Source organism: Octopus bimaculoides, chromosome 15, assembly GCF_046866305.1.
Source record: "Octopus bimaculoides isolate indiv1 chromosome 15, ASM4686630v1, whole genome shotgun sequence".
Taxonomy (NCBI): domain Eukaryota; kingdom Metazoa; phylum Mollusca; class Cephalopoda; order Octopoda; family Octopodidae; genus Octopus; species Octopus bimaculoides.
This window is the reverse complement of record NC_142942.1, coordinates 21,921,058-21,948,557: the sequence shown is the minus strand read 5'-3', so window position 1 is coordinate 21,948,557 and position 27,500 is coordinate 21,921,058. Positions and strand designations below refer to the sequence as shown.

At 36.3% G+C, this 27,500-nt stretch overlaps 2 protein-coding genes across 2 annotated transcripts in view; both read left to right on the top strand.

The window, feature by feature from the left end:
* The first annotated feature begins 900 nt into the window (after positions 1-900).
* On the top strand, positions 901-5,104 carry LOC149132436 (uncharacterized). The gene is made up of 5 exons (XM_089363345.1): positions 901-1,169; positions 1,661-1,717; positions 2,756-2,825; positions 4,233-4,415; positions 5,027-5,104. The coding sequence occupies exons 1-5, from the start codon at positions 916-918 to the stop codon at positions 5,102-5,104; spliced, it is 642 nt and encodes a 213-aa protein (XP_089219471.1). The 5' UTR covers positions 901-915.
* LOC106880804 (plexin-B2) overlaps positions 5,060-27,500 on the top strand; it is a 23,084-nt gene continuing 643 nt past the window's right edge. Inside the window, exons 1-17 of the mRNA XM_052973433.2 lie at positions 5,060-5,154; positions 6,016-6,229; positions 8,300-8,421; positions 9,367-9,488; positions 10,402-10,461; positions 11,261-11,332; positions 11,512-11,578; positions 12,305-12,451; positions 13,769-13,916; positions 15,305-15,460; positions 16,092-16,153; positions 17,029-17,058; positions 17,478-17,656; positions 20,736-20,880; positions 22,321-22,440; positions 23,999-24,079; positions 27,138-27,500. The exon at positions 27,138-27,500 is cut by the window's right edge and continues 643 nt beyond it. Coding sequence (XP_052829393.2) covers positions 5,152-5,154; positions 6,016-6,229; positions 8,300-8,421; positions 9,367-9,488; positions 10,402-10,461; positions 11,261-11,332; positions 11,512-11,578; positions 12,305-12,451; positions 13,769-13,916; positions 15,305-15,460; positions 16,092-16,153; positions 17,029-17,058; positions 17,478-17,656; positions 20,736-20,880; positions 22,321-22,440; positions 23,999-24,079; positions 27,138-27,215 — 1,806 coding nt within the window. The 5' untranslated portion in view covers positions 5,060-5,151 and the 3' untranslated portion in view covers positions 27,216-27,500. The remainder of the gene's footprint in view (positions 5,155-6,015; positions 6,230-8,299; positions 8,422-9,366; positions 9,489-10,401; positions 10,462-11,260; positions 11,333-11,511; positions 11,579-12,304; positions 12,452-13,768; positions 13,917-15,304; positions 15,461-16,091; positions 16,154-17,028; positions 17,059-17,477; positions 17,657-20,735; positions 20,881-22,320; positions 22,441-23,998; positions 24,080-27,137) is intronic.

Genomic DNA, 27,500 nt, shown 5'->3' with positions numbered 1-27,500 from the left:
TTCCATTTTTAACCTCGTATATAGTACGCACTAGGGATTCTGACCATTAGATTTTTGGGAAAAAATGCGGATTACACTCGAGGATTTACGGTATAATACATATACAGGGTGTCCACAAAGACTGCGTACATGGAGTAAATAAAATCATAACATAAACAATTAACTATAAGAAATAATTTCTTAAAGTATGTCTTAATCCCCATGTACCCAGACTTTGTGGACACCCAGTATATGTGTGTCTGTGCATGTATATATGTATGTATATATTTATGTTTGTCTGTCTATCTATCTATATACACACACACACGTATGTATGTATATTTGTTGACACATTTTCCTGCTTTCTAATAATTTATCCAATATTTCTGCTGTTCTAACGGCAATTCTGCGTTCAAAAACATATAATCTTATCTGTATCGTACAATATATATATAATAATAATAATATTAGGGACAAAATCCAAAATTACAGGTAAAAACTCAATTAAAATCAATTTATAAAAAATTAAAATTAAATTGAGCTTTACAGAGTAAAATATATATAAATATATAGTTTTAGGGAAAAAGAACCAAGGTTCATGAACTCATCGATGAAAATCCGCTGTCACATAGAAAAATTAATAATTAAAATAATTATATATATATATAGTTTTAGGGAAAAGAACGAAGGTTCATGAACTCATCTTTTCCCTAATACTATATATTTATATATATTTTATACTGTGAAGCTTAATTTAATTTTAATAAATTGATTTTAATTGAGTTTTAACCTGTAATTTTGGATTTTATCCCTAATATTATATATATATATATATATATATATATATATATATATATATATATATATATATATATGTATTTATGCATGTGTATATATATGTATCTACGTATAGTTTATATTTTATAAATTCTAGATATGATATATAATATTTTTTTAATAGTTTTACTTAATTTCCCAATTCTCTCTTTCCTGAAAACATTGTTAAAATTAAATTTTACAATTTTAAGTTGTTATAGAAATTCAACTTCAATTTTCCTCCCAAAATGGAAGAAAGCAGACGACATTCTCTTCGTCATCAAAGACAGCAATGGCAGGATAACGACAAAGACATTTTCCTATGAGGAAAACCCTGAAATTACAAATATTTCTTCAAAGGATTTTTATAATTGGTAAGTCTTGGGGGTTTAGAACTTTTAAAGAGCTTTCTGTTATTTTTTCTCTTTGATATTTTACTTGCTTCAGTCATTAGACTACGGCCATACTGGGGCACTGTCTTGAAGAATTTTAGTCTGCTACTTAACCTATCGGTCTCTCTTGCCGAAAAAAAAAAGGCACAAACACACACAGAAAGGATGGAATTCTTTCAGATACCATTCCCAAGGCTTTGGTTCGCCTGGGGCTATAGTAGCAGACACTTTCCCCCAGATGCCACACAGCGGGTCCGGAATTATCGTGGCAAATAAATTTTGTGCCTGGGGCGGCCCTTCAGTTTGCCACCCCTAGACCCCACAAAAAACACATATTGCCTACAGAAGACTCAAAAGTACGGCCCCTACCACCAGCGTGTGTTAGATATGTCTGTCCTATAACTTAGGAACTTGTTCTTGATTCTGTTGGGAAAGCAGTTTAATTAATTATGTATTAACAAATCTACTTGCAGGTCTAATTACACTGGAAATTGCACAACCGATAATGAGACCCGTGTCTGTAATGACAGGTAAGGAAACTGTTACTTTTTTTCTTTAGTTTTTTTTTTTATGACTTTGTCTGAGGAAGAAGGAACATGCCCCACAACCATCTACCAGGATCACTGATACCAGTGGAACGAAGAGAAAAACTTGTAGGGGGAACAGAAACTGGACAGAAGTGGACAAAAGCAGAGCAAGTGAGAAGAGAGGTCAGATAAGAGTGGATAAAATTTTGAGCAAATTGGGCTTACCTTCCTGTTACGTGTTTTTTATTATATTGAACCAAACTTCCAGATGCTGCCATTAAAGCCATTCTTGAAAGGAAGATATTTCTGGTGCAAAAGTCATTATTACCTACAAGTGTAGGGTTTTGTTTTACAGCAAATGAAATGAAGGAATATTGAAGCCTTAACGAAGTTTTACATCTTAGGCTTACATGATTTATCATTGTGCTTATTTTCCGAAAGTTATTTTAAGCAGATATATCTTGTAACGGAGTGAATGATGAACAAATCTGTTGACCTTATCAAGTAACGGCTGATAGGAACGGATTCCCATCAAATAATGACCATCTATGCAGGTAATATCATCTGTAGAAGAAGAGATGTCTCAATGAATGTTGCTTATCAATGTTCGAGTTCTGTTGTAGCACAGGGAATCTCATGGCAGAGACTCCTTCCCACACTTTCCAGGAGACACCCATTTGCGGTCTTCTGCTTCTACTTCGTTCTTGTAACAATGTCTAACAAGGGAGATAACTCCCTATCTGTAAAACCCGTACTGCAGCATCTCAGAATATCTCTTGAGCTAGGCTATAATCTATTATGAACTTTGATGTAGTGGTGTTAAGTGTCTTGCACAAGAATTCAATAAAATTCATCAATTACACCGAACTGATAACATCATGTATTCATTATTTCAACTCGAACAGGATAAAGTGATATTTCAACTGAGAGCGTAATGTCAGAACTGTCGTCTGGTAATTTGTTCAACGTGCAAATATTCTACCAGCTCGCTGCCTTATTGCGGTCCTATTAACAACAATATTACTTTCTATTATATTTCAGTGGTAAACCCTTGATTTTTCAAGGCAATTATTTCAACAACGTGAAATTCGTATCAGTAACACCCAATGGGGTAAGACATTCCTCTTTATTGTTGCTTTCTTTTCTTTTTTCCTGCTCAGTGAGTAACAACTTGGTAACTGTATGGAAGCATAGCAGTGCTGAGAACATTGTTCAGAGATTTTAGATGATGTCAAAGTAGAGTGTGTAAAACTTGTCGAATTCTCGAAACTGTTGGGGTCAAAATGGTTGATAGTCAGAAATACAGTCTCATACTTCAAATCAATTACATATCCAGAATAAAGTAGGCAGTTCGAACACAATTCAAATTTAAACAATATAGGTTGATATCAGGGGTGTATTTTCCAGGTGTGTTAGGTATGTGCTGCTCACCCATCGAAAATGACAAATTTATTGTAAATATTAATTTTACTCATTAATTTAATCACAAATCTGAATGGAAAACTTTTGTTATACTCCAGCTTGACATTAGGTGACATAGTTAAGTTTATTTAATCATGTTGTTTTGAATTAATCATGGATTATCTCATAGCTTTGAGATTTCGATGATATGATTGTGTATTTTTTGTATGACATTGTTGGGTGAGTGTGAGAGGCAGGAGCTGATTTGTTTGAACATAAAGCGGGTAGAATATTTGGGCCATATACAGGTAGAGAGAGAGAGGAAGGAGAAAGCGGGGGAGAGAGAGAGATGATGTTATTGTTGCCATTATCATTGTTGTTACAGTTTTTGCTATAGTAGTAGTAGTAGTAGTTGTTGTTGTTTGTGTCATCTGAATGTAATGTTTCATTAAGCGGGCCCTGGCTTGGGTTAATATCCCCTCAGTTTTGGAGCCGGCAGGATTATCTAGAAGTGATGGGAAGAGACCAGATGGTCTTAGCCTTCGTCTCTGGGTAAGAGGTATGTGCCTTATCTGAGACACCATAGTCTGTGACTCCTTTGATCCCTTCCACATCCTGGAAGGGTCACTGCTTCTGTTGCCGAAAGGAATAAAATTCTCAAGTATCGAAACGTGGCTGTGAACCACTTCTTCCAGCGTGTAGCGTTTGAGACGTTTGGAGTGACTTGGTTGCAAATGGCAAAGATTCCGTCATTATTGATGGATTGCTTTACCATGGCAACAATAGGTAACACCTGTGAGGGTGCTTGGCTGTACCAACGCAACACCTTAGCATTGCCGTCGCTCATGGTAATGCAGCAACTGTGCTGGCTTGCTTTAGTAGACTCAATTGAACCTTGTGGTGTGTGACCATTTGAGGTGTTTGATATTTTTCTTTCTTTTTCATTCTTCCTATTTTCCCACTTTTGCTTTTCTTTTTTCCTTTGCTCCTGTTTGTGCTTTTTTGGGGGGGTTTTGTTTTGTATTTTAATGTGGTTTCATATTATTTATATACCATATACCTTGGTGTTATATATATCTAATAAAATAAATTTTAAATCTATTTCAACCAACCCCAGTTATTCAACTGTACCCCTAGGGCAACAGACATTCAGTGCCGCATGATCAGTTACGAAGGAAGCGGTGAAGCTTTTCTAAACCTTGACACTTACAAGCAGCCATTCAACTACACACTACATGATGCGCCAGTTTTCAAAAAAAAGGTCAGCATAGACCACAATTTCAAATTATTGGAGATTTCCGTAAGTAATTTTTCTTTTACATATAACTTGAATAAATAATAAATAGCACCAGTGTCACTTTGATGGCATGTGCTGATCTCTTGGTCGATAATAATAATAATAATAATAATAATAATAATAATGTTAATGATAATAATAATAGTGGGGGAGCATCATAGCCATTTGTTGAGAAGAATTCTTTTGGGTTTGAATAATTCACCTCTGGAAACTTGGGTGTTTTGTTCATCATCTGTAAACAAACCTTATTCAGGGACCTTTTTTGCAGGATAGGCTACTGGACCTGAATAGAATTCTAACAGGAGCTCCACTTGCAAGGTCATGCTACTCAGCTTGAAGAAAATTCTAACTGGGCCCCACCTGCAAGGTTTATTTTGATATGAGATCACTGTTTATCTTGATATGAGATCACAATGTCACGCACATATGGTTGTGATTCATGTGCCTGATGTACCCTTATCAGACGGGTAGTCATGATGAGTATATTGGGCTTCATATATTTGTACCCTGGTGTCACTTTGATGGCATGTACTGTTCTCTCACTCAATAATAATAATAATAATAATAATAATAATAATAATAATAATGATAATGATGATATTTTAAAACTGCAGGGTGAAAGAATGAATTCTTCAGCTACAATTGATGACTACAGAATTACTGTGAACAAAGAACCTTGTAATGTAACTTGAAGTGTCACTTCACCGCCTGTATTGAAACGGAACTTTCTTGTGACATCATGGTAAGACAACAGGATGGATCATTCTACTTTGCCATCTCATTTATTTTCAATACACAATCATATACCTCTTTTTTAGACACAACCTCCATTATTTTAATACAGCTCTTTTTTTAGGCATGCCCTCTGCTATAATAACCCAACCCTTTCTTTAGACAAGTCCACTATTATGATAACCCAGCCCTTTCTTTAGGCATGCTCTCTGTTAAGATAACACAACCCATTCTTTAGGAATGCCTTCTGATATGATAACCCAACATTTTCTTTAGGTATGCCCATTGTTATGATAACCCAGTCCTTTAGTTATACCTTCTGTTATAATAGTGCAGCCCTTTCTTTAGGATTGCCCTTTGTTAAGATGGCCCAACCCTTTCTTTAGGCACACCCTCTGTTATAATAACTGAACCCTTTCTTTAGGCACATCCTCTGTAATGATAACCCAGCCCTTTATTTTGACACACCCTCTGTCATAATAACTCAACCCTCACTTTAACCTCTGTTATGATGATCCTGCACTTTCATTTGGCATGCTCTCTGTTATCATAACCTAACCCTTTCCTTAGGCACACCCTCTGTAATGATGGCCCTGCCCTGTCTTTAGGCACACCCTCCATTTTAATGATTCAACCCTTTCTTTGGGAACATTCTCTGTTATGATAACCCAACCCTTTCTTTAAGCACGCCTATTCTTATCAACAGTAATCCTGTAGCAGATCAGTGATGCGTCCAAGGAGGAATATATATGCCAGAAAAACCAGGAAACTGGCTCTGTGCTCCTTACCGATTGATGTAGACTAGCCACCAATTATGAATTAACATTTTTTACAAGTTCATTAAAATTTAATTACTTTCCTCTCCCCACAGATCATCCTTCAACAACGAATGTTTTCTCTGAAATATAACAAGGTCACAAATCAATTCATATTATATCTACTAATTATTATCTGTGTAATTGGAGCACTAATCTTGGTGATTATCATCTATTTTGTGTTTGTGAAATGTTTGAAGAAACAGAAGAAAGAATATGATATCGACACATCCATCACCATGGGAATTTACAAGGAACCAGAGTTTGTCGGTAATGTATAATTGCATTTAGATTCTTCTGTCTTTTGATGTAGCATGGAAAGTGTTAAGGGCAGCTGTACTAGAGTTATTTGACCCTCAATGTTCAGAGTCCAAATGTATTATTATTATTATTATATGTTTGACTTTTGCTTTGCATTTGTACAAGTTGGTTCCAAGTCTCACCCAGTCACCCAGAGACCTCAAGAGACAACAAGTTAGAAGTTCAAGTTGGTGTTATGCCTAGAGTGTCATATATTTGGTTTTGTACATAGTATTGTTCTATAGAATGTCTAGAAAACATAAGAAAATTATGAATTTGATTTAAACTTTGAGATTACATAGACAGTATTTTACATAGGATATGGGCAATTCCCATGAGCACTATCTTTTGAATTTCGGCCATTTGAGGTTTCCTGGTATCTGAGCTAGGTAGCAATCAGCCTCTTTTGCTATCTATTATTATCTTTTATGGTTTCCTTTCATTATAACTTTATTTCAGCAGCCTTAGTAACGGGCATCCTCCAGAAGCCAAGAGTAGCAAGGGCACTTTTGTTTTACTATGCATGCTAAAATTATCACCACATTTATTCCATTATTATTATTATTATTATTATTATTATATGTTTGACTTTTGCTTTGTATTTGTACAAGTTGACTCGAAGTCTCACCCAGAGACTTCGAGAGACAACAAGTTAGAAGTTCAAGTTGGTGTTATGCCTTGGGTGTCATATATTTGTTTTGCACATAGTATTGTTCTAGAGAATGTTTAAGAAAACATAAGAAAATTATGAGTTTGTTTTAAAATTTGAGATTACATTGACAGTATTTTACGTAGGATATAGGGAGTTCCCATGAGCACTATCGTTTGAATTTCTGCCATTTTGGGGTTTCCTGCTATTTGAGCTAGGTAGGCATCAGATCCTTTTGCTACCATTCTTAGGGCACCTATGACAACAGGTATTGTTTTAGTATTGAGGTTCCACATTTTGCCAATTTCTATTTTCAAGATCTTTATAATTGCTCAGTTTTTGGTAGGTCTTGACAAATTTATTTATGTCGATTGGGACAGTCATATCAATGAGGAGGCATGATTTTTGTCTGAAGTCTTTCAGTATAATGTCTGGCCTATTTGCATCTATCTTTCTGTCACTTTGAACAGTTCCAGAGGAGTGAGATGTGATCATTTTCAAGCACTGGAGGTGGTTTGTGTTCCTACCAATTTTTATCATCTCCCTAGATTGTCATGTCTTTTCTTGTATCTTTCTGTGCCGGCATATTACAGTCATTTACTATATGGGTAATGCTCTCCTCTTTTGATTTGCATAATCTACATTAGGAATCTATTTGATTTTTGTCTATTGTAGCTTTTATCCAATTAGTCCTTAATGTTTGATCTTGTGCAGCTACTAACAAACTTTCTGTCTCCCTCTTCAGCTTTCCTTTCTGCTCACTAGGATCTTTGCATTTCTATTTTCGATGATGCCTTCAGGTTTGTGGTTGTACTAATTATTATTATTATTATTATTATTATTATTTTCTGAGTGTGGAGGAAGGGACAGTGACAATATTCTTCGAAGCCTTCTAAGATTCATAGGACTGATGACATTTCTTGTTCCTTATCTGTGGAAAAGTTGCGAGCCAGGAGGGGAATTGCAGGGACTTTGATGTTCTGGAAATAAAGGACAGAGTGTAAAGATAAGCACAGTAACTGGTGGTGGTTGTGGGGAGGAGGTTAAGAAACAATAAGGGTGATGAGAAGAAGAGAAAGAATGGGAAGAGAATGAGTGAGTGGAAATGGTGTGAGTGCAGGTGGTGCTGAGGAACATAGGCTGTAATGGTAGCAGAAGAAAAAACATGGAGTAGAAAAAGAGCACCTACAAAAGAGAGAATGGAATATATCAATCGATGGGAGGATGGTCACATCTGGATTATTGACTTCACGATCGGGGTTCACCAGGGACACAAAAGACAAGTGTTTTCTTAAATATAATTAACCCGTGAATGAATACTACCGCTTCTTTCACCTGTAACACATCGTATCAATTAGATGTTCATATAGATTTTTATTTATTTATTTCAGGGCAGAAAGATATAAATGATGTGGCAGAAATCGATGTTCCATTTCAGAAAATGACCCAATATATCGAACAAATATTATTAATAGATAAACCACGTGGATACAAAAAAAATCCTGGTGGAAAAGTAAGTTATCCATGGCCTAAAGATTAGCTTGAAAACTTTTTGGGAGGCAGTGTGGAAGTACAAATATGTAAGCATGTCGATATGTATATATGTATATATATATATATATATATATATATATATATATATGGCTCAGTGGTTAGAGCTTTGAGCTTACAATCGTGAGGTTATGAGTTTGAATCCCGGACCGGGCTGTGTGTTGTGTTCTTGAGCAAGACACTTTATTTCACGTTGCTCCAGTTCACTCAGCTGTAGAAATGAGTTGTGACGTCACAGGTGCCAAACTGTATCAACCCCTTTGTCATTCCCTTGGATAACACTGGTGGCATGGAGAGGGGAGGCTGGTATGCATGGGCAACTGTTGGTCTTCCATAAACAGCCTTGCCCCGACTTGTGCCTGGGAGAGTAACTTTCTAGGTGCAATCCCATGGTCAGTCAGGACTGAAGGTGGCGGGGTCTCTCAGCGTATATATATATATATATATATATATATATGAACATATATATAGGCGCAGGGCGCAGGAGTGGGTGTGTGATCAGTAGCTTGCTTACTGACCACATGGTTCCGGGTTCAGTCCCACTGCATGGCACCTTGGGCAGCAAACCAAAGCCTTGTGAGTGGATGTGGTTGACGGAAACTGAAAGAAGCCTGTCGTATATACATATGTATGTATTTGTGTGTCTGTGTTTGTCCCCCCACTATTGCTTGACAACCAATGTTGGCATGTTTACATCCCCATAACTTAGCTGTTCAGCAATAGAGACTGATAGAATAAGTACTAGGCTTACAAAGAATAAGTCTTGGAGTCTATTTGTTTGACTAAAAATAGGCGGCGCACCAGCATGGCCGCAGTCAAATGACTGAAACAAGTAAACGTATAAAAAATTAAAAGATAATTAACGTCGTCAATAGGTTAATTAAATTTTTTCATTTCTTTTTGGCAGAAATTACCTTTTGACATTCAGGAGAAACTGGGCCACTTTGAGGTGTTGTTGAAAAATAAATTTTTTATTTTGAACGTTATAAAGGCCATGGAAAGGAAGAAAAATATTTGTCACAATGAAAAGTAAGTCAACTATTGGCTTTATCATCATCATCATCATCATCATCATCATCATCATCATCATCGTCATTATTGTTGTTGTTGTTGTTATTGTTATATGTTTGACTTTTGCTTTGTATTTGTACAAGTTGGCTCCAAGTCTCACCCAGAGACTATTGTTGTTGTTATTATTATTAATATTATTATTATTATCATCATTATTATTATTATTATCATTATTATTATTGAGTGAGAGAGCAGTGCATGCCATCAAGGTGACAGTGGAGTAAAATATACGAAACCCAGTATACCCATTGTGACTACCCATCCGATAAGGGTAAACCAGGCACATGCATCACACCCATAAGTGTGCAACATGGTGATTTCATATCAAGATAAACAGCACATGACCTTGCAGGTGGGGCCCAGTTAGAATTTTCTTCATGCCAAGTAGCCCATCCTGCTCAAAAGGTCCCTGAGTATATTATTATTATCATTATTATTATTATCCCATTGCATAAGGTGGTGAACTGGAAGAATCATTATCATGCTAGACAAAATGTTTAGCAGTATTTCACCCATTGCTACATTCTGAGTTCAAATTTCGCCAAGGTTGACTTTGCCTTTCATCCTTTCGGGTTGATAAATTAATTTCCCCTCATTCTTTGCCCTGGTGGCAAATAAATGATATCATCATCATCATCAACATCATCATCATCATCATCATCATCATCACCATTATTATTATTATTATTATTATTATTATTATTATTATTATTATTATTATTATCATTATTATTATTATTATTGTGGTATACCGAACTAAATAACATGCAGTATTTATGTAGGTCCCTTGATGTTGTTTTGCGTTCAAATATTACCAAAGGTCCAAGTTGTCTTCTTTTTTTTTCATTTTCTTTTGTCTTTTGTCTTCCAGCTACGAACTCTCGCTTCACTTGTGTCTTCTCCTGTCCTTCAATTTAGGCTTTTTACGGGAGTAAGTACTACTACTACTACTACTACTACTACTACTACTACTACTACTACTACTCTCATTCTTTCTCTCTTTCTCATTCTGTTGTCTGTCTGTCTGTCTATCTGTCTGTCTGTCTATCTGTCTGTCTGTCTATCTGTCTGTCTGTCTATCTGTCTGTCTGTCTATCTGTCTGTCTGTCTATCTGTCTGTCTGTCTATCTGTCTGTCTGTCTATCTGTCTGTCTGTCTATCTGTCTGTCTGTCTCTCTCTACACGCACACATATATACATACATACATGCATACACACACACACACACACACACATACATGCCCCACAGTTTACAAATCACCAAAAGAATTTATTAAAATAATGTTTGTTATTATTAAGCTGATATTTAGAACATAAGGTAACATGACATTTAAAACAGGTGGTTTGCATCGTTGAAGCGAGAGCGCTGTCAGGTAGCTTAGTATCAAAAGTGATATTGTGTCAACCTGTACCAAATTGAGGACTTGATAATTTCTTTCATATTTCTATTTTGGAAATGGTTTCTCCACCAGCGTATTCTTTGATCATCTCCAGGTCTTATACTTTTTCAGTTTTCCCTTTAGAAACGCTTTGTAATTTCCCCACTTGCTTTGTTCTGTAACGGAACTATATCTTAGATCTAGAATTTTTACAAACATGCAAACAGACATGCAATCATACCTCACCCTTTACAGAGACAAATTTTCAATGAATTTGAACACATGTATTGATATTTCCGCTGTAACGGCACCTTTCATTGTTTTTCCTCCCGCAATTCTTATTTCTTGTAGATTATGTGAGGAATTATTCAAAGACCTCATTCATCACACCAAAGAAAAAGAAAAGAAGAAAATCATGTCACGGTAATATTTTAATTTTCTTTTCTTTCGCTACATCTGTATATAAAAGAAAGAGTAGAAATAGGATGTTGTGATGTTCATTACTGTTTCTAAAGTATTGTTGACGCATTTGTTGTTGTTGATTAGATCTGCATTATCTCTGATCCAGAAAGTTTATAAAATTTCTCATTTTGTTGGTTTAGGTTTGATTCAATAGCAGAGAGTATCATAAAGAACTGGTTGGCTTTGTCCATGTACCCTTATATGAAGGTAAGACAAGTCTTAACCATGCACTCTTATACTAAGATAAATGTTAACTACGTAACAATATACCATGATAAATCTTAACTATTCACCCTTATGCCAAAGTAAGATAAATCTTATTGGTGTTTCATTACATAAAGTTATGATAAATCTTAATTATTCCCCCTGATATCTAGGTAAGATAAATCTTATTGATATTAAGATAAGTCTTGTCTATGCATCTTAAATCAAAATAAGATAAATCTTAGGTAGGCATCCCTGTTTATAATGATAATAATAATAATGATAATGATAATGATAATAATAATAATAATAATAATAATAATAATAATAATAATATATACCTAGGTGCAGTAAGAACCACCGATGAGAATTAAGAAGCTCTGCATCAAAATTTGAAATCACTGGTGATCTGGCTGTCCACAAAGGGAGCTTATCTCCCTTATCAGACGTTAAGATAGTGCTTTTGTGGCTAGTGAGCTGGTTTGACTCTTATTTCTAGCAATGCCAGTACCACCGTGTACCCTCTGTCACTTTAGTGATGTCTATAAATTTGCCTTCAGGTTGTGAAATTTCTAATAAGCCACCCATATTATATGTATGTATGTACATATATATATATATATATATATATATATATATATATATATATATATATGTATGTATGTATGTATGTATATATATATATATATATATATATATATATATATGTATGTATGTTTGTCTTTTCAGTTTAAGTTTGAACCATTGCTGTACAATTTCGTTAATGAAGTTCGACAGTTTCTGACACAAGGACCTGTTGACGAAGTGACAGGGAGCAGTCAACACTATTTCTTCAAATCTTGTGGAATTTCCAAACCAATAGAGTACACGAAGATTGTAAGTCAACCATAACTTCAGCCTGAGAGGGTGTACGAATGTGAATGTGTATGGTAATGTATAGGAAAGTGATCTCGCTCGAGCTGCATAAAAGAAGGTGTGTGAGAGAGAGAGAGAGAGAGAGAGAGAGAGAGAGAGGAAGAGGCACGAATACTTTGAGTGAAACGAAACCGGTGTATTTCAATAGAAACATGAGATCAGCACACTTGATCAGGATGATGTGACGTGGGACAATAAATGTTCGAAATGATTGGCTTTGAAATTATATTTGGTGGAACATAAAAAAAGTGATCAATTTTTTTTTAATTGACTCTGGAATGAGTAATTTTCCTATTAGGAGACCCCACCTCATTCTTAATGAGCTATTGTCTATTAACAGACATTCTAATAAAACACAAATAGATTACATACTATTAATAGAAATCAGATCCCTGGGAAATTTAAGAAAATCTCTGTAAAAGAATAACCGATATAAATGTTGACAGGTAGCTTGGCTGATTGGTTTCTCGAGTCACACTTCACATTGTATAGAGTTGTGGTTCTCAACAAGGATGTATATGACTCCTGGGGGTCCATGTAAGATTTTTGTAGGCTCCACACAAGCAAAATAGTAAATTAGGTCCACAATAGTATTTTATGGGCTCATGAAAGAAATTTTTGTTTTAGATTTATTTATTGCAAGAAACTGTTAGGCTTGATTAATGTTTTACATATTCCAGCTTACGCAAGTGAATGTGTGAGAAACAAAATAAGAATTTTGAAAGAAGTATCTATAAAACTAGTTTTTAAATAGTAATCAAAAGGGTTCATAGGTAAACAAAATGGTTGAGAGCCACTGATACAGGGGTTTGGTGGCAGACAAAAAGTAAAAGAACACTATACACAGTGAGAGAAAAAGAATCATAGAAACAGAGCTGGAGGGGAGTAGGAGTAGGGGAAAGAGATAGAGATAGATAGATAGACAGAGAGAGAGAAAGAGAGAGAGTGAGTGAAAGAGAGAGAGAGATAGAAATAGAGAGAGAGAGAGTAAACGATAAATTTCTTATGGAAGGAGTTATACAAATGAGAAATTTGTATTGTTTTATTTGAAGATAAATATTTTCTTTAGAAAATTAGTGTTCATTTTATTATCCCTTGACTATATATTTTCCAAATTTCGATTTTTATATCCACCATGTGTTCTTGCCAGCAATATATTCTACAATAAAAAAATTACTTAAATTTATTTCTTCAAGTTTTCTCGAGTAAAAGACTTGCTTTTATTTAGTCCGTTTGATCTCTCTGATGATACAAATCTAAGATATGATTTCTCGACAGAATGTTCAGCTAATCTACATAGGAAGATGTGTTCAAGTGTCTGTTCTGTCTTGTGATTCTATCTCACAACTAAAGACCAAATGTCTTGTCGCCTACCAAGCCAAAGATGTCAGCTGTGTCCTGCTCAACCCAGAAGACATTCAAATAGGTAAATTACAGTTATTTCATCTCCATTTTTACTTCTCTTAATACTATTTGAGAGTGTGTACACTTATATAAGATATACAAGCCAATGAAAGAGCCTCCATTATGTCACTTGACCTGCTATAAATAGCAGCCAAAATATCTTTGAACCTACACCTTCCTTTCTTAAAAAGCAGGACATGTTTCATAATACTGTCCTGGACAAACTGAGTCTGAATACTAAAAAAGGATAATCACAACTGGAACGCCTTTGATAATATCTGTGGTTTCAGCATCGGCTTATGGTTCCTCATACACTTCAGAAAGGCATAAACGCCACTCAGTCACATTTTCCAATCGTTTGTAAAATGAGAATGGCAAGAGTGTTAGACAAAATGTCTTGTAGCATTTTATTTTACAGCGTTTTATGTTCTAGGTTCAAATCCTGCTGAGAGCAACTTTGCCTTTCATCCTTCTGGGGTCGATTACATTAAGTACCAGTCAAAAAGTGGAGGAGGGGTTTGATATAAATCAACTGACCCTTTTTCCCTAAATTTATGGTCTTGAGCATTTATATGAAATGATTATTATCATTGTTGCATTAGCAGAATTGGTAGAGCGATGGACAAAACATAACATGTTATTGGTTCCGGCTCTTTGCACTTTGAGTTCAAATTCTACCAAGGCCAACATAGTCTTTCATCCTTTTGAAGTTGATAAAATAAGGTACCAGTCGAGTAATGGGACTTGTCTTTTCCCTCAAAATTTTTGGCGTTGTGCTAAAATTAGAAATTATAATTATCATTATTATTATTATCAACCACATGGTTCTGGGTTCAGTCCCACTGTGTGGCAACTTGGGCAAGTGCCTTCTAATATAGCCTCGGGATGACCAAAGACTTGTGAGTGGATTTGGTAGACAGAAACTGAAAGAAGCCTGTCGTATATATATATATATATATATATATATATATGCATGTATTTGTGTGTGTTTCTGTGTTTGTTGCCCCCTCCCCCATTGCTTGACAACTGATGTTAGTGTGTTTACGTCCCTGTAACTTAGCAGTTCGGCAAAAGAGAGAGACTGATAGAATAAGTACTAGGCTTACAAAGAATAATTCCTGGGGCTGATTTGTTCGACTAAAGGTGATGCTCCAGCATGGCCGCAGTCAAGGCTGTGTCTTAAAATTATCTGATGGCACATTCAGAGTAACAGTGTCTGCCAATTCTTCACTAAAGCTAATTTTCATTGGTGCTCGATCCTACAATTTTGGGGTAGAAACATGGATATTTAAGGTTAGAAAATGAAGAAGACATCACAAGTAAAATGTTATAAATGTTTTAATCACTGTCATAAATCGATATATATGAGAGATAATCACTAATTTGTATTGATCTGTTTGTTTTGTGCAGTGTTCAGAGGTTCTGTTCTGAATGAATACACAGAAGAGGTTGACAGCAATGGCTACTCCTTGATGGCAACGGTCAATACATACATTATCAGGGACGGAGATCAGTTGCATTTTAAAAAAGTTGCGAAGCCAGCCACGTTTGATATCGAGACCAGATGTAAGTGATTCTAACCTGGGACTATGTGTTTCATAATGTTACTCTTAAGTATTTCAAATGCTCACACACACACACACACACACACACACACAGAGTCATACACGTATGCATATACACATGCATGCATACACACATAAACATATGCGCATATTATGTGCACAGTCATGCAGCTACATCCGTCATCCATCCATCCAATCATATATACATACATTACATACATACATATATACGTACGTACATACATACACACAGTCATACACATATGCATATACACACATGCATGCATACACATATACATATGCGAATATGCATACAGTCATGCAGCTACATCTTTCCTCCCTCCCTCCATACATCCATCCATCCATACATACATTACATACATACATTCATATATACATACAACTTGAATGGTTGCCTGATAGTACACGGCACACTATACATGTACATCTGACTATTGTATTATCAGAAGCATGAAACTTATAGTAGTTCGCATTTAAATTTTGTGTGTATTAAATATATATCTTAGTCATATAACAAGAATAACAATAAAATCCAGCCCAAAAATAGTCACCAGTTTTTACCAGAATATTTTCAAAGCATTTATTGTGTCTGTACTGAATCTCTTTGACAGACGTCACTCTTGGAGCCAGTGTTAATATTGTATCAAAGAAAGTCAACAAGTCTTATCACTTGGTAAGTTTACTACTGAAATATATTTGACATGTGGTGATTGCTTCATCTTCTCGGATGATTGTTGCCTCCTTGTGCTTCTTCGTTGTGAATAGCATTTCTGACTTTCTGTCCATGACTTCTCAGATGACTAAGTAATCCCATTGCAAATCTGCAAAATTTGAAGCATCAGTGACAGACCAAAGTTATATCTTACTCGTAAACTTGGTGTTACGGGATTCTGTATAAACCAATCATTTCTCCCCAGAACTAGTTCCATCCTTGCACGTGTTATCCACTCAAACATTAATAATAATAAGTTTACAAGGACCAACCGATCCTTTTTATGCTTTTATGTTCTCCTACCTGGGCAGCAATATCTGGAAGGGCTATGGACCAAAGCCTTTACCTTTTGTTTTTGAACTATTGAAAAAGAAAACCTCTTGACGAAATGGCGATTTTGTTAAGAAATTAGCTTCACAAACTCATGGTTCTGTGTTCAGTCTCACTGAACATTACCTTGGGCAAGTTCTATTATAACAGAAAAAGAAATTATTTAGAGTTTGAAGCTGATAAAGCAAGATTTTACATTGTTCATAACTTTCCCAAATGTATTCGTTCAGTAAATAAAGCTTTCTTAACTGGGAATCAAACCTGAGCGAAGAAAGGAATGGAAATGAAAAAAATAAGGTTTTCGTACTTTTTTCCCAAGAGCATTCATTGAGATATTTAAGGGAAACCAGATTGTAGACCCTGATCTTTAAGAACTTATCAGAACATTCCTTATATAAGAAACTATTATAACATTCCACATCTGGAAACTGGAAGCTTATCCTTTCATTCACACCTTCATTCCTTTAACATCTCAATTATTAATATAACAATTATTTATTTTAAAGGTTGCCGGAGATAAACGGAAAGCTCTATCGGTAAGTGTTGAATTATGTTGTTTTTGATGATTTAATGAGAGCAGGGGGAGTAGCAGCCATGACTTGTTTTTTTTTACAGGGATTTTGAGATTAATGCAAAGAAGGAAGTTATTCACAGTTTAGACATCTGGTGCCAATGTCAATGTGTCCCTCTGGCATATCCCAGCTCTTATATCAAAGAAACTTGTATCCCCTCACATGGTTTTGGTTGGCCTGAGGCTATAGCAGAAGACACTTGCTCAAGGTGCCATGCAGTGGGACTGAACCCAGAACTATATGGTTGAGAAGCAACCTTCTTGCCACACACCTATTATAACAATTATTTCAAGATGATTTTTTTTTTCTTGTAAACTCAAATTTTGCTTTCTAAGAATTTCTGGAAATTCCTTAAACTTTGGTAATTTGTTTTGCTTCTTCAGATGACCGACATTAGCCACATGAAGCTTCCTGCAGAACTGGAAGCTCTTCTGCTGAATTTGTTTTCCAAAATGCTGGACCAAGCAAACACTGCCCCACCTCTAAGATATCTTCACAATTTCTTTATTCATCAAGCATCAAAGTTTTTACTGAACGATGGAAGCCAATGGACAATAAACAGGTAACCACCTGTCTTTTAGAAATTTTGCTTTCCTAAATGTGCTGTTGTTGATGTTGTTTAGTATTGGTCCTCCATTGGTTATGATGATGAGTGTTCCACTTGATCTGATCTACTGAAAAGCCTGCTGGTGATATTAACATGCGAGTGGCTCCACAGACACATGTACTCTTAACGTAGATCTCAGGGAGATTCAGCATGACATGCAATGTGACAAAGCTGGTCCTTTTAAATTACAGGTACAACTCGTTTTTGCCAGCTGAATGCACTGGAGTAATGTGACATAAAGTGTCTTGCTCAAGGACACAATGCACTGCTGGTAATCAAACTCATGACCTTACAATCGTCAGCCGAATATCCTAACCACTAAGCTACACGCCTTCCCTGGGATACCATACATAGTACACTAACACACTTCATCATAGTCCCTCCCTCCCTTCTTCCTCCTTCTCTCACTCTATGATTCTTTCTCTTTCACTCTGTGTATGGAACTTTGTTTAGTTATTGCCTGCCACCAAGCCTAGTATGTGCACTCATGCTGTTGCTTTTAGTTAACTTTCTCTGTATCTGTCTATCTCTCTTTTGCTCTCACTCCCCCCTCTAAATACAATGCCAAGTGTAACTGAAGAAATCAACCAGCCAGCTTTTGTACCGTCACCTGTTATATATAAACTGGAGGTGCAATGGTCCAGTGGTTAGAGCAGTGGACTCGCGGTCGTGGAATTGTGGTTTCGATTCCCAGATTGGACGTTATGGGTGTTTATTGAGCAAAAACACCGCTAGGGGGTGATGGCGAAGCCTGCTGTACTCTTTCATCACAACTTTCTCTCACTCTTTCTAAATTACATGTCTCAAGGAACCCTTGCACACAAAAAATAGCAATCATATACTGTATCTTTCTCATATAATTTTCATTGCTGTTCACATGGTAAATATCATATATATATATATATATATATATATATATATATATATATATATATATATACATATATATATATATATATATATATATATATATATATATATATATATATATATATATATATATATATATATATATATATATATATATATATGTATATATATATATATATATATATATATGTATATATATATATATATATATATATATATATATATATATATATATATATATATATATATATATATATATATATATATATATATATATATATAGGTAGCTTAGAGACATTTAGCATCTTCTTTAAGCATGTGGCTAAACCAGTGTACTCACCTGCTTGCTCTGAATATTAATATTAATATATATATATTATAGGCCTATCTCTCTGACTTCACACATCAGCAAAGTCATGGAAAGGATAATCAGAGGAAAACTGATCGCTTTCCTTGAAGAAAATAAATTGCTGAGTGATACCCAACATGGCTTTCGACCAGGTAGGAGCTGCCTGATCCAGCTCTTACAACATTACGACTGGGTGTTGAGGCAGTTACTCAACAACTCAAATGTGGACGTAATATACCTTGATTTTGCAAAAGCTTTTGACAAAGTGGATCATGGTGTGATATGCCACGAACTGCGTGATCTTGGCATAGCTGGAAAACTTGGAGAGTGGTTACATGACTTTCTGAAAGATAGAAGTCAGGCAGTAGTGGCTAATGGAGCCACCTCTGTGAGAACACAAATAATGAGCGGTGTTCCACAGGGCACTGTCTTGGGACCATTGCTTTTTATAGTCGCTCTCTCAGATATGCCTTCAAGTGCCCGGATAGCCACTCTTGCAAGCTACGCAGACGATACAAAAGTCTCGCAGAAAATACAGAACTCCAGTGATGTTGCACACCTGCAGCAGGAATTGGACTCAGTTTACAGATGGGCTGAGGACAATAATATGCAGTTTAATGCTGAAAAATTCCAAGCCCTGCGCTACCAACGTCCAAAACTGAATATTAAACTTACAGAGTACACTGGTCCACAGGGAATTTCAATCCCAGAGCCTAAATCAGTGAAAGACCTGGGTATCGACATGACTGATGATACCTCTTTCCAAGTGCACATTACCAGAATGGCAACAAAGTGCAGACGATTGGCTGGATGGATCCTGAGAACATTCAGAACCAGAGATAAGGAAACCATGATGATACTCTGGAGGACATTTGTCCTCAGCCGCCTGGATTACTGCTCACAGCTGTGGTCACCCACCAGTCTGAAATTAACAGCAGACCTTGAAGCAATCCAGAGGAGATTCACAAAGAAGATTGTCTCTTTGCAACTGGTCAGCTACTGGGAAAGGCTGAAACAGCTAAGACTCTACTCCCTGGAGAGAAGGCGGGAGAGGTATGCAGTAATATACATCTGGAAGATCCTCGAAGGAATTGTGCCAAATTTTGGCATTGAAAGCTACACCAATGCCAGAACGGGACGGCACTGCATAGTGCCAAAGATCCCAGCAATGCCATCACGCTTCAGGACTAGTTACTGCAACAGCTTGGGATTCAGGGGCCCACAGCTTTTTAATATTCTCCCAAAGAGCCTGAGGAATCTGCACAAAGTAGATGTAGGAGTTCTTAAATCAAAGCTGGACCTCTTCCTATCGAGAGTCCCAGATGAACCTACCTCACGGCAGGAGGTGCAAATGAGAGTTGCTAAATCAAACTCCATTCTTCACCAAGTGCCACATATTGTAAGAGGCTCCCTGTAATAACAGTGTAGCAACACGGTGGTGCATCAGCATGGCCGCAGCTCTGAGCTGAAACTTTGAAATGAAATGAAATATATATATATATATATATATACATATATATGTTGTATATTTTTTGATAACATAATAGGTTAGACAGGATGATGTCTACATTACAATATTACAATAACCAATATGTTGTGCATGTATAGTAATATTACAATCATGAAATTAGCATTAGCTTATCTCACTCTTTCTCGCGGAACCCCTAGGAATCTTTTTCGGAATCCTAAGTATCCAGGGAACCCCAGTTGAGAAATGCTGCTCTAGGCAAAACATCCGAAGATATTGGCCATTATTTATTAAATTAAAACCATTTCTTTTATGGATGTTTGTATATCTATTTTCTTTTTCTTCAGTTTTGTTATCCAGATGTGTTCCCAGTTTATTTCTCACCCGAATATTCTTCTGGATATACCCATAGACTTATGTGTCCAGAAAAACCTCTCAGCTATTCAATTATACATAAAAGAGGCCCTATTGCGACCTAAATCGATTTCTTCGGTAAGTTAAATATATTTTATTGATTCTTTCTAACCCAAAGTATTGTCATGTGACCTAAACGTCCATGTTTGTCTTCAAACCTTTAGTTCAGACTTTTGATAATGTAAAGCTTTCTTTTCATGAGCCCCAAGATATTCTGTTAGTTATAAAAACTCCAAATGACCCGTCCTTGTTTTTTCTTGTCCCTTTTTTGCATCATCTGTCTGGATGTTTTGCATTCTTGTCCCATTTTTTGTATTCTCATATATATATGTATATATATATATGTATAATATATATATATATATTATACAAGCTGTTGCAGTAACTAGTCCTGAAGCGTGATGGCATTGCTGGGATCTTTGGCACTATGCAGTGCCGTCCCGTTCTGGCATTGGTGTAGCTTTCAATGCCAAAATTTGGCACAATTCCTTCCAGGATCTTCCAGATGTATATTACTGCATACCTCTCCCGCCTTCTCTCCAGGGAGTAGAGTCTTAGCTGTTTCAGCCTTTCCCAGTAGCTGACCAGTTGCAAAGAGACAATCTCCGTGTTTTTCTCCTTGTCTCCGTATTCTTTCTGTTGAAGAGCGTAGCTCGAAACGTCAAAGACTTTCCGTATTCCCGAGCGTCATACTAATATATACTTTTGTTATTTACACCACCTGTCCTCGTCTGTTGTTATTTTTTGTATATTCTCCCATATATATATATATATATATATATATATATATATATATATACAGATATATATATATACAGATATATATATATATATATATATATCTGTAAAAATATGTGACACTTATTCGGTAGCCATGATAAAACTCTGAGTTTCAGATGCTGGGGCAGAAACCCACACCGGCATCTCTTCAGTTATCTGGCCATTGAAAATTCCTATGAAAATGACCCTGGAAATGGAACAAGAACGTAACAGGCAACAACAAAACATTCGGACAGTAGGTGATACAAAAGAGGACAGGAAAAAACAAAGATGGGTCATTCAGAGCTTTCAGTCTTTAGTCAAGCAGCAGAACATCTTTGCAGTTTCAGCCAGTTAATCTCGAGACTGCTCTAATCTGACCGGCCCCAAGGAAATCTAAGCTAAGAGCACTAGATTATTTGGAAGAAAGCAAGCGAGTGACTATGTATATATAATTATACACATTTGTGTATATGCGCACATGTGCTTGCCTGCGTATCTGTGTAATAGATGATTTTGATATTGTTAGACATTTTATAATTTTCCATTCTGGTTGTCTACTTATGAGGAAGTATTATTTTTAATGTTTCTACAGCAATTATTTCAGACCCACCCCCACCATCAAGCAAGAAAATTAAAATTCTAAGTGATAACCATTGTCAAATTTGACAGTTGCGAATAAAAATAAAACATTTTTTAGAATTTTCATTTTAATGGCTTTTCAAAAAATGTTTTTTCATTTTTTTTCTTTTTTTGCAGAAAACAAGTCAGGTGGGAAAACAAATCTATGCAATGGTGTCAAGATTTATTTCTCAATTAAATGAGCAACCGGAAGTCGATAAAAGCGTTGTGATAAAGTCATTGCAGGAAGCATCGGCAGTAAGTGATAGATGGAACTCATTGTTTAACCTAATTCTTCCCTCATTATAGATATATTCAAAATTCCTGCAAAATAAAATATAATTCCTGATTAATTAACTAGAAGTGCACGAAGTAGTGTTGATTGCCATATAGTGTGCACAAATATGTTCAACATGCTCGTATACTTTCAGATGTGTTAAATGTAATTGTACACCTACATTTCAATTAGCGTTGCTTAGTGTGCTTAATTAATTCCAAACTGACGAAGTTTTGCATCTATAAGCAAATTTAATATTTGTTGTTTAAATACAAGAGCGGTTGTTCTTAGCAGTCTATGAACAACGGATTCGGTGTTCGTAGCTGATGAGGCTTAAGGATGCAGAAACATGTGTCGTACGAATCTGTTGATGTTATTCATAGCCCAGTGTGATTGTTTCTTACACACATCGTCTATAAGGACAATTTATTTCCCCAAATAATTTTAGCAGCGAAGGTCTCTCCACGTCTGAGTATACACGAATGTGTTAAATACAATCGTATTATTGTACCCAGCTCTATTTCAAAACATTGCTCCTTGATGTGCCTGTATTTAATTGATTGTAGCTTCACTAAGCTTCGTACACTTGAGCAAATTTACTGTTTGCTTTTTAAATGTAAGAACAGTGTTGTGCGGTTGCAGATAATGGATTCAACATCTGTAACTGATGAAGCATAACAATGCAGAAACACGTCATATAGTCTAATGATACCATTCATAGCCTACGTTGTGTTTTTCACACACACACACACACACTGTCTATTAGAAAAAATTCTCTTCTAAGACAGTTTCTGTCCAATGTCTGTCCAAGTGTGTTAAATATAAATACACAGCTTTACTTTAATCAATACTCCTTATTGTGTCTCTGGTTAATTAATTCCAGCTTGACTAAGCTTTGTACCCATCAGTAAATGTAATATTTGCTGTTTAACTATAAGAACAGCAGTTGTTAGTATGCTGCGAATGATGGGTCTGGTGTTGTCGCTAATGAAGCACATCAGCACAGTAACTCGTTTCTTTCTGTCCAAAGACGTCAGTCACAACTCATCATGGTGTTCTTTGTTTTACACACATTATATGTATAAGGAGAATTTCTCTCCCAAGACAGTTTCCGCAGCAAAGGTCTGTCCATGTTCGAGTGAATACAAGCGTGTTAAATATAATTGTGATCACGTGATCGACCAGACTGTCAGAGAGAGAGAGAGAGAGATACAGACAGACAGAAAGGAAAAGAGCGAAAGAGAGAGAGAGAGAGAGGGAGGGAGAGAGAGGGAGAACGAAGAAGAGAAAGAAAAACAGACAAAGAGAATGGGAGAGAGCAAAAGAGAGAGATAGTAAGAGAGTGAGAGAAAGAGAGACCGACAGACGGAATGGGAGAGAGCGAAAGAGAGAAAGAGAGAGATAGTAAGAGAGAGATTGAGAAAGGGAGAGGCGGGAAGGTTTTGTAGGAGGTTTTCAGCTATGTAATCTTACTTCATAATTCCTTGAGCAAGTACTTCCTTTCCAGTCTCCTGCTAAAATGTTATTCTCTATCAACAGCTCTTCACCAATGGCATAACAATCTACAAAGAAATCTCTCTCTATTCCCTCTTGAGGATAATGGAGAACAATTATGTTGTTGTAAGTACAATCATTTTGTTTACGACTTTCGGACATAGACAATATGTTGCTCACAGACCAGTGATGTCGATATAAATACGATATATAAACACTGTGATGTATGTGTGTAGAGGTGTTGTATAGACCGAGCTATCTATGTACATCTTATGTAGAATTGTAGTGTGTTGAAGGTGTGTGGCTTGGTTGTTTGGGTATTCGGCTGACAATCATAAGGGTGTGAGTTCAATTTCTGGCGGTGAGTTGTGTCTTCGAGCAAGACATTTTATTTCACCCATCCGGTTTCACCAGTCCTCAGTCAAATCGTCCAACCCATGCTAGCATGGAAAGCGGACGTTAAACGATGATGATGATGATGATGATGATGATGTTGCTCCAGTCCACTTAGCTGGCAAAAACGAGTTGTACCCGTATTTCAAAGGACCAGCCTTGTCACATTCTGTGCCCTGCTGAATCTCTCTGAGAACAATGTCAAGGGTATGCATGTCTGTGGAGTACTCAACCACTTGCATGTTAGTTTCATGAGCAGACTTTTCCGTTGATCGGATCAACTGGGACACTCATCATTGTAACCGATGGAGGCCACGTTTTTTTTTAGACATTATATAGAAATGGGTGTGCATATAGATATTATATATATTATGCCTGTGATATGTATATAAATATTACATAAAGCAGTGATGTGTACAATGTTATATTGATCTGAGCTATGTATGTAGATGTTATATTAATGGTTATGCGTATATAAGTGCGATATCAGACTGTGGTGTGTATATAGACACACCACAGAAATGGATGTACATTATTTACATTATTTACATTTGATGGATATTTGACCTCATCTTGTTTGTTGTTAACACATCTTTTCGGTTAATATACCCTCCAGCCTTCATCAGGTGTCTTGGGGAAATTTCGAACTTGGGTTCTCATTCCTAAGGTATTTTTCGATGTTATTATTATTATTATTATTCATGTCATTGCCTGGAATTGAACTTGGGGTTAGTACGCCATATGCCCGTGGTGTTAACAACAAACAAGATGAGGACAAATATCTGTCAAATGTAAATAATGTAAATAAAGTGCATAATTCCTCACCTCTTAAATATAGAACTGTATTATAGAAATGGATGTGTATATAGATGCTATGTAGAACTAGAGTGTATATCCATATGTGGTGTGTACATAGATATTATATGGCTCTGCAGTTTGTACACAAATATGGTGAGTGTGTAGATATTTCATACACTTGTGATGTATTTATAGATATTTTATCCTTTTTTTCTACAGGTACAAGGCATAAAATTTTGCGTGAGGGGGCCATTTGACTTCATTGATCCTAATACTCAACTGGTACTTATTTGGCGAGTAGGGTGGCTTATATATTTTGCTTCAAGATATCAATGATTTTAATGAAGTGAAGAGTTTTCAAATGTGAGTCGAAACACCTGTGGTGTATTTGGTCTAGTGAAGGTTTACCGTTGTACTTGAGACCCCCTTCGGTCATGACTGACCATGGGATTGCACCTAGAAAGTTCCCCTCCGAGACAAAAGTCCAGGCAAGGTTGTTTATGGAAGACCAGCAGTCGCCCATACCTACCAGCCTCCCCTCTCCATGCCACTGATGTTATCCAAGGGAAAGGCAAAGGGGCTGATACAGCTTGGCACCTGTGACATCGCAACTCATTTCTACAGCTGAGTTAACTGGAGAGACGTGAAATAAAGTGTCTTGCTCAAGAACACAACATGCAGCCCTGTCCGAGAATCAAACTCACAACCTCACGATCATAAGCTCGACGCTCTAACCACTGAGTCATGCACCTTCACTGCTGTACTACAGCAGAGAGATTAATACTCTAATAGAGCAGAAGGTGAGAGAGGACGTATTACTTTATTACCGATGAGAATCTAATACAGCAAAAGAGCCTGTTAGTGGATGGCAGCAAAGGATTTAATATTCACTTTTGTACCGTGGTGACGGAGAATTTATCGGTGCTTAGAATGATGCAATATTCATATGAAATGGAGAAAGAAGAAGCATTATTATGTTGGCAATTGAGGAAATTTTCGACTCTAATGAAAGTCTATTGAACATTTGCCACAAATTCTCTCTCTACATGACATCATATCGACTGCAAAGGAAAGTCTTCTGGCACGAAGGGAGGCGTGCTAGGAAACCATAGATAATCGAGGAAAATTGTTAATTGGATGTAAATATCCGTAATGATGTTCTTCAGAGGTATTAAATCAGTTGAGGCGGCACCAAATCCGAATCTGTTTAGCAGATCAGCTTAAACAGCTTCTTACTTAATTGATCCATTATTGCAGGAGTTTTGATAGCTCAATCAATCCTTCTAAATTGGACTTTGATTAATCTGACAAAGAAGGTGTCTTCTTGGCCTGCTACCATCTTTATGTTCCATTAAACTTCCTCCTCATTTACAGTCAAGTGTTGCACAAGCTTTTGGCGAGTTGAATCAGTCATCCAGGTTCGAGTCTTAATCCAGCCATTTTACCTTACAAATCTGGAACTTCAGATCATAATAAATAGCTTACAGAGGGCTTAGCCCCTCCTGGCTTATCTAACTTTTAATCATTATCTTTTCTCGGTGTCTGGCGAAGAGTTAAATGTTTTTTCCTATGACACCTCCTGTTCCTCCAACCTGGTAGACTTCTGAGAATTATGAAGATATCGCAGAGAAATTCTAATCATGTCACATCATTTACATTACTAATGCCTGCAAGAGAGGCATGAACATCACAAAATTCTGACCCCCCCCCTGCTACTCAACTATACTTGTTATTGTTCTTATTAAGGTGGTAAGTTAGCAGAATCGTTAGCACATTGGAAAAAGTGTTTCTTTTCTATCTTAACATTCTGAGTTCAAATTCCCACCGAGAACAAATTTGCCTTTTAGCCTTCTGGGGTCGATAAAATAAAGTACCAGTTAAGCCCTGGGATCGATGTAATCGAATTGCCTCTTTCCTCAAAATTGGTGGCTTTGCGCCTAAATCAAAAACCGATATTCTTACAGAATTCTTTCATCTTATTTTTTTTTTGTAGGTCTACAAAGCTTTAGAAAGCAACGAGACTGCGCGAAAACTTTGCCTTCATGAGAAATTCTCCAATATCTTCCACTAATTATAAAGAAGCTGCCTTTGTAAAATATGGAATTATTATTATTATTATTAATTAATACTATTAAGGCAGCAAGCTGACAGAATCGTTAGCGAACCAGGCAAAATGGTTAGGCGGCATTTCGTTTGTCTTTACGTTCTGAGTTCTAGTGCTGCCTAGTTCGACTTTGCCTTTCATCATTTGGGATCGATAAAATAAGTACCATCTGTATGCTGGGGTTGATCTAATCGACTTACCCCTCCCCTGAACTTACTGGCCATGTGCCAAAATTTGAAATCATCATTATTA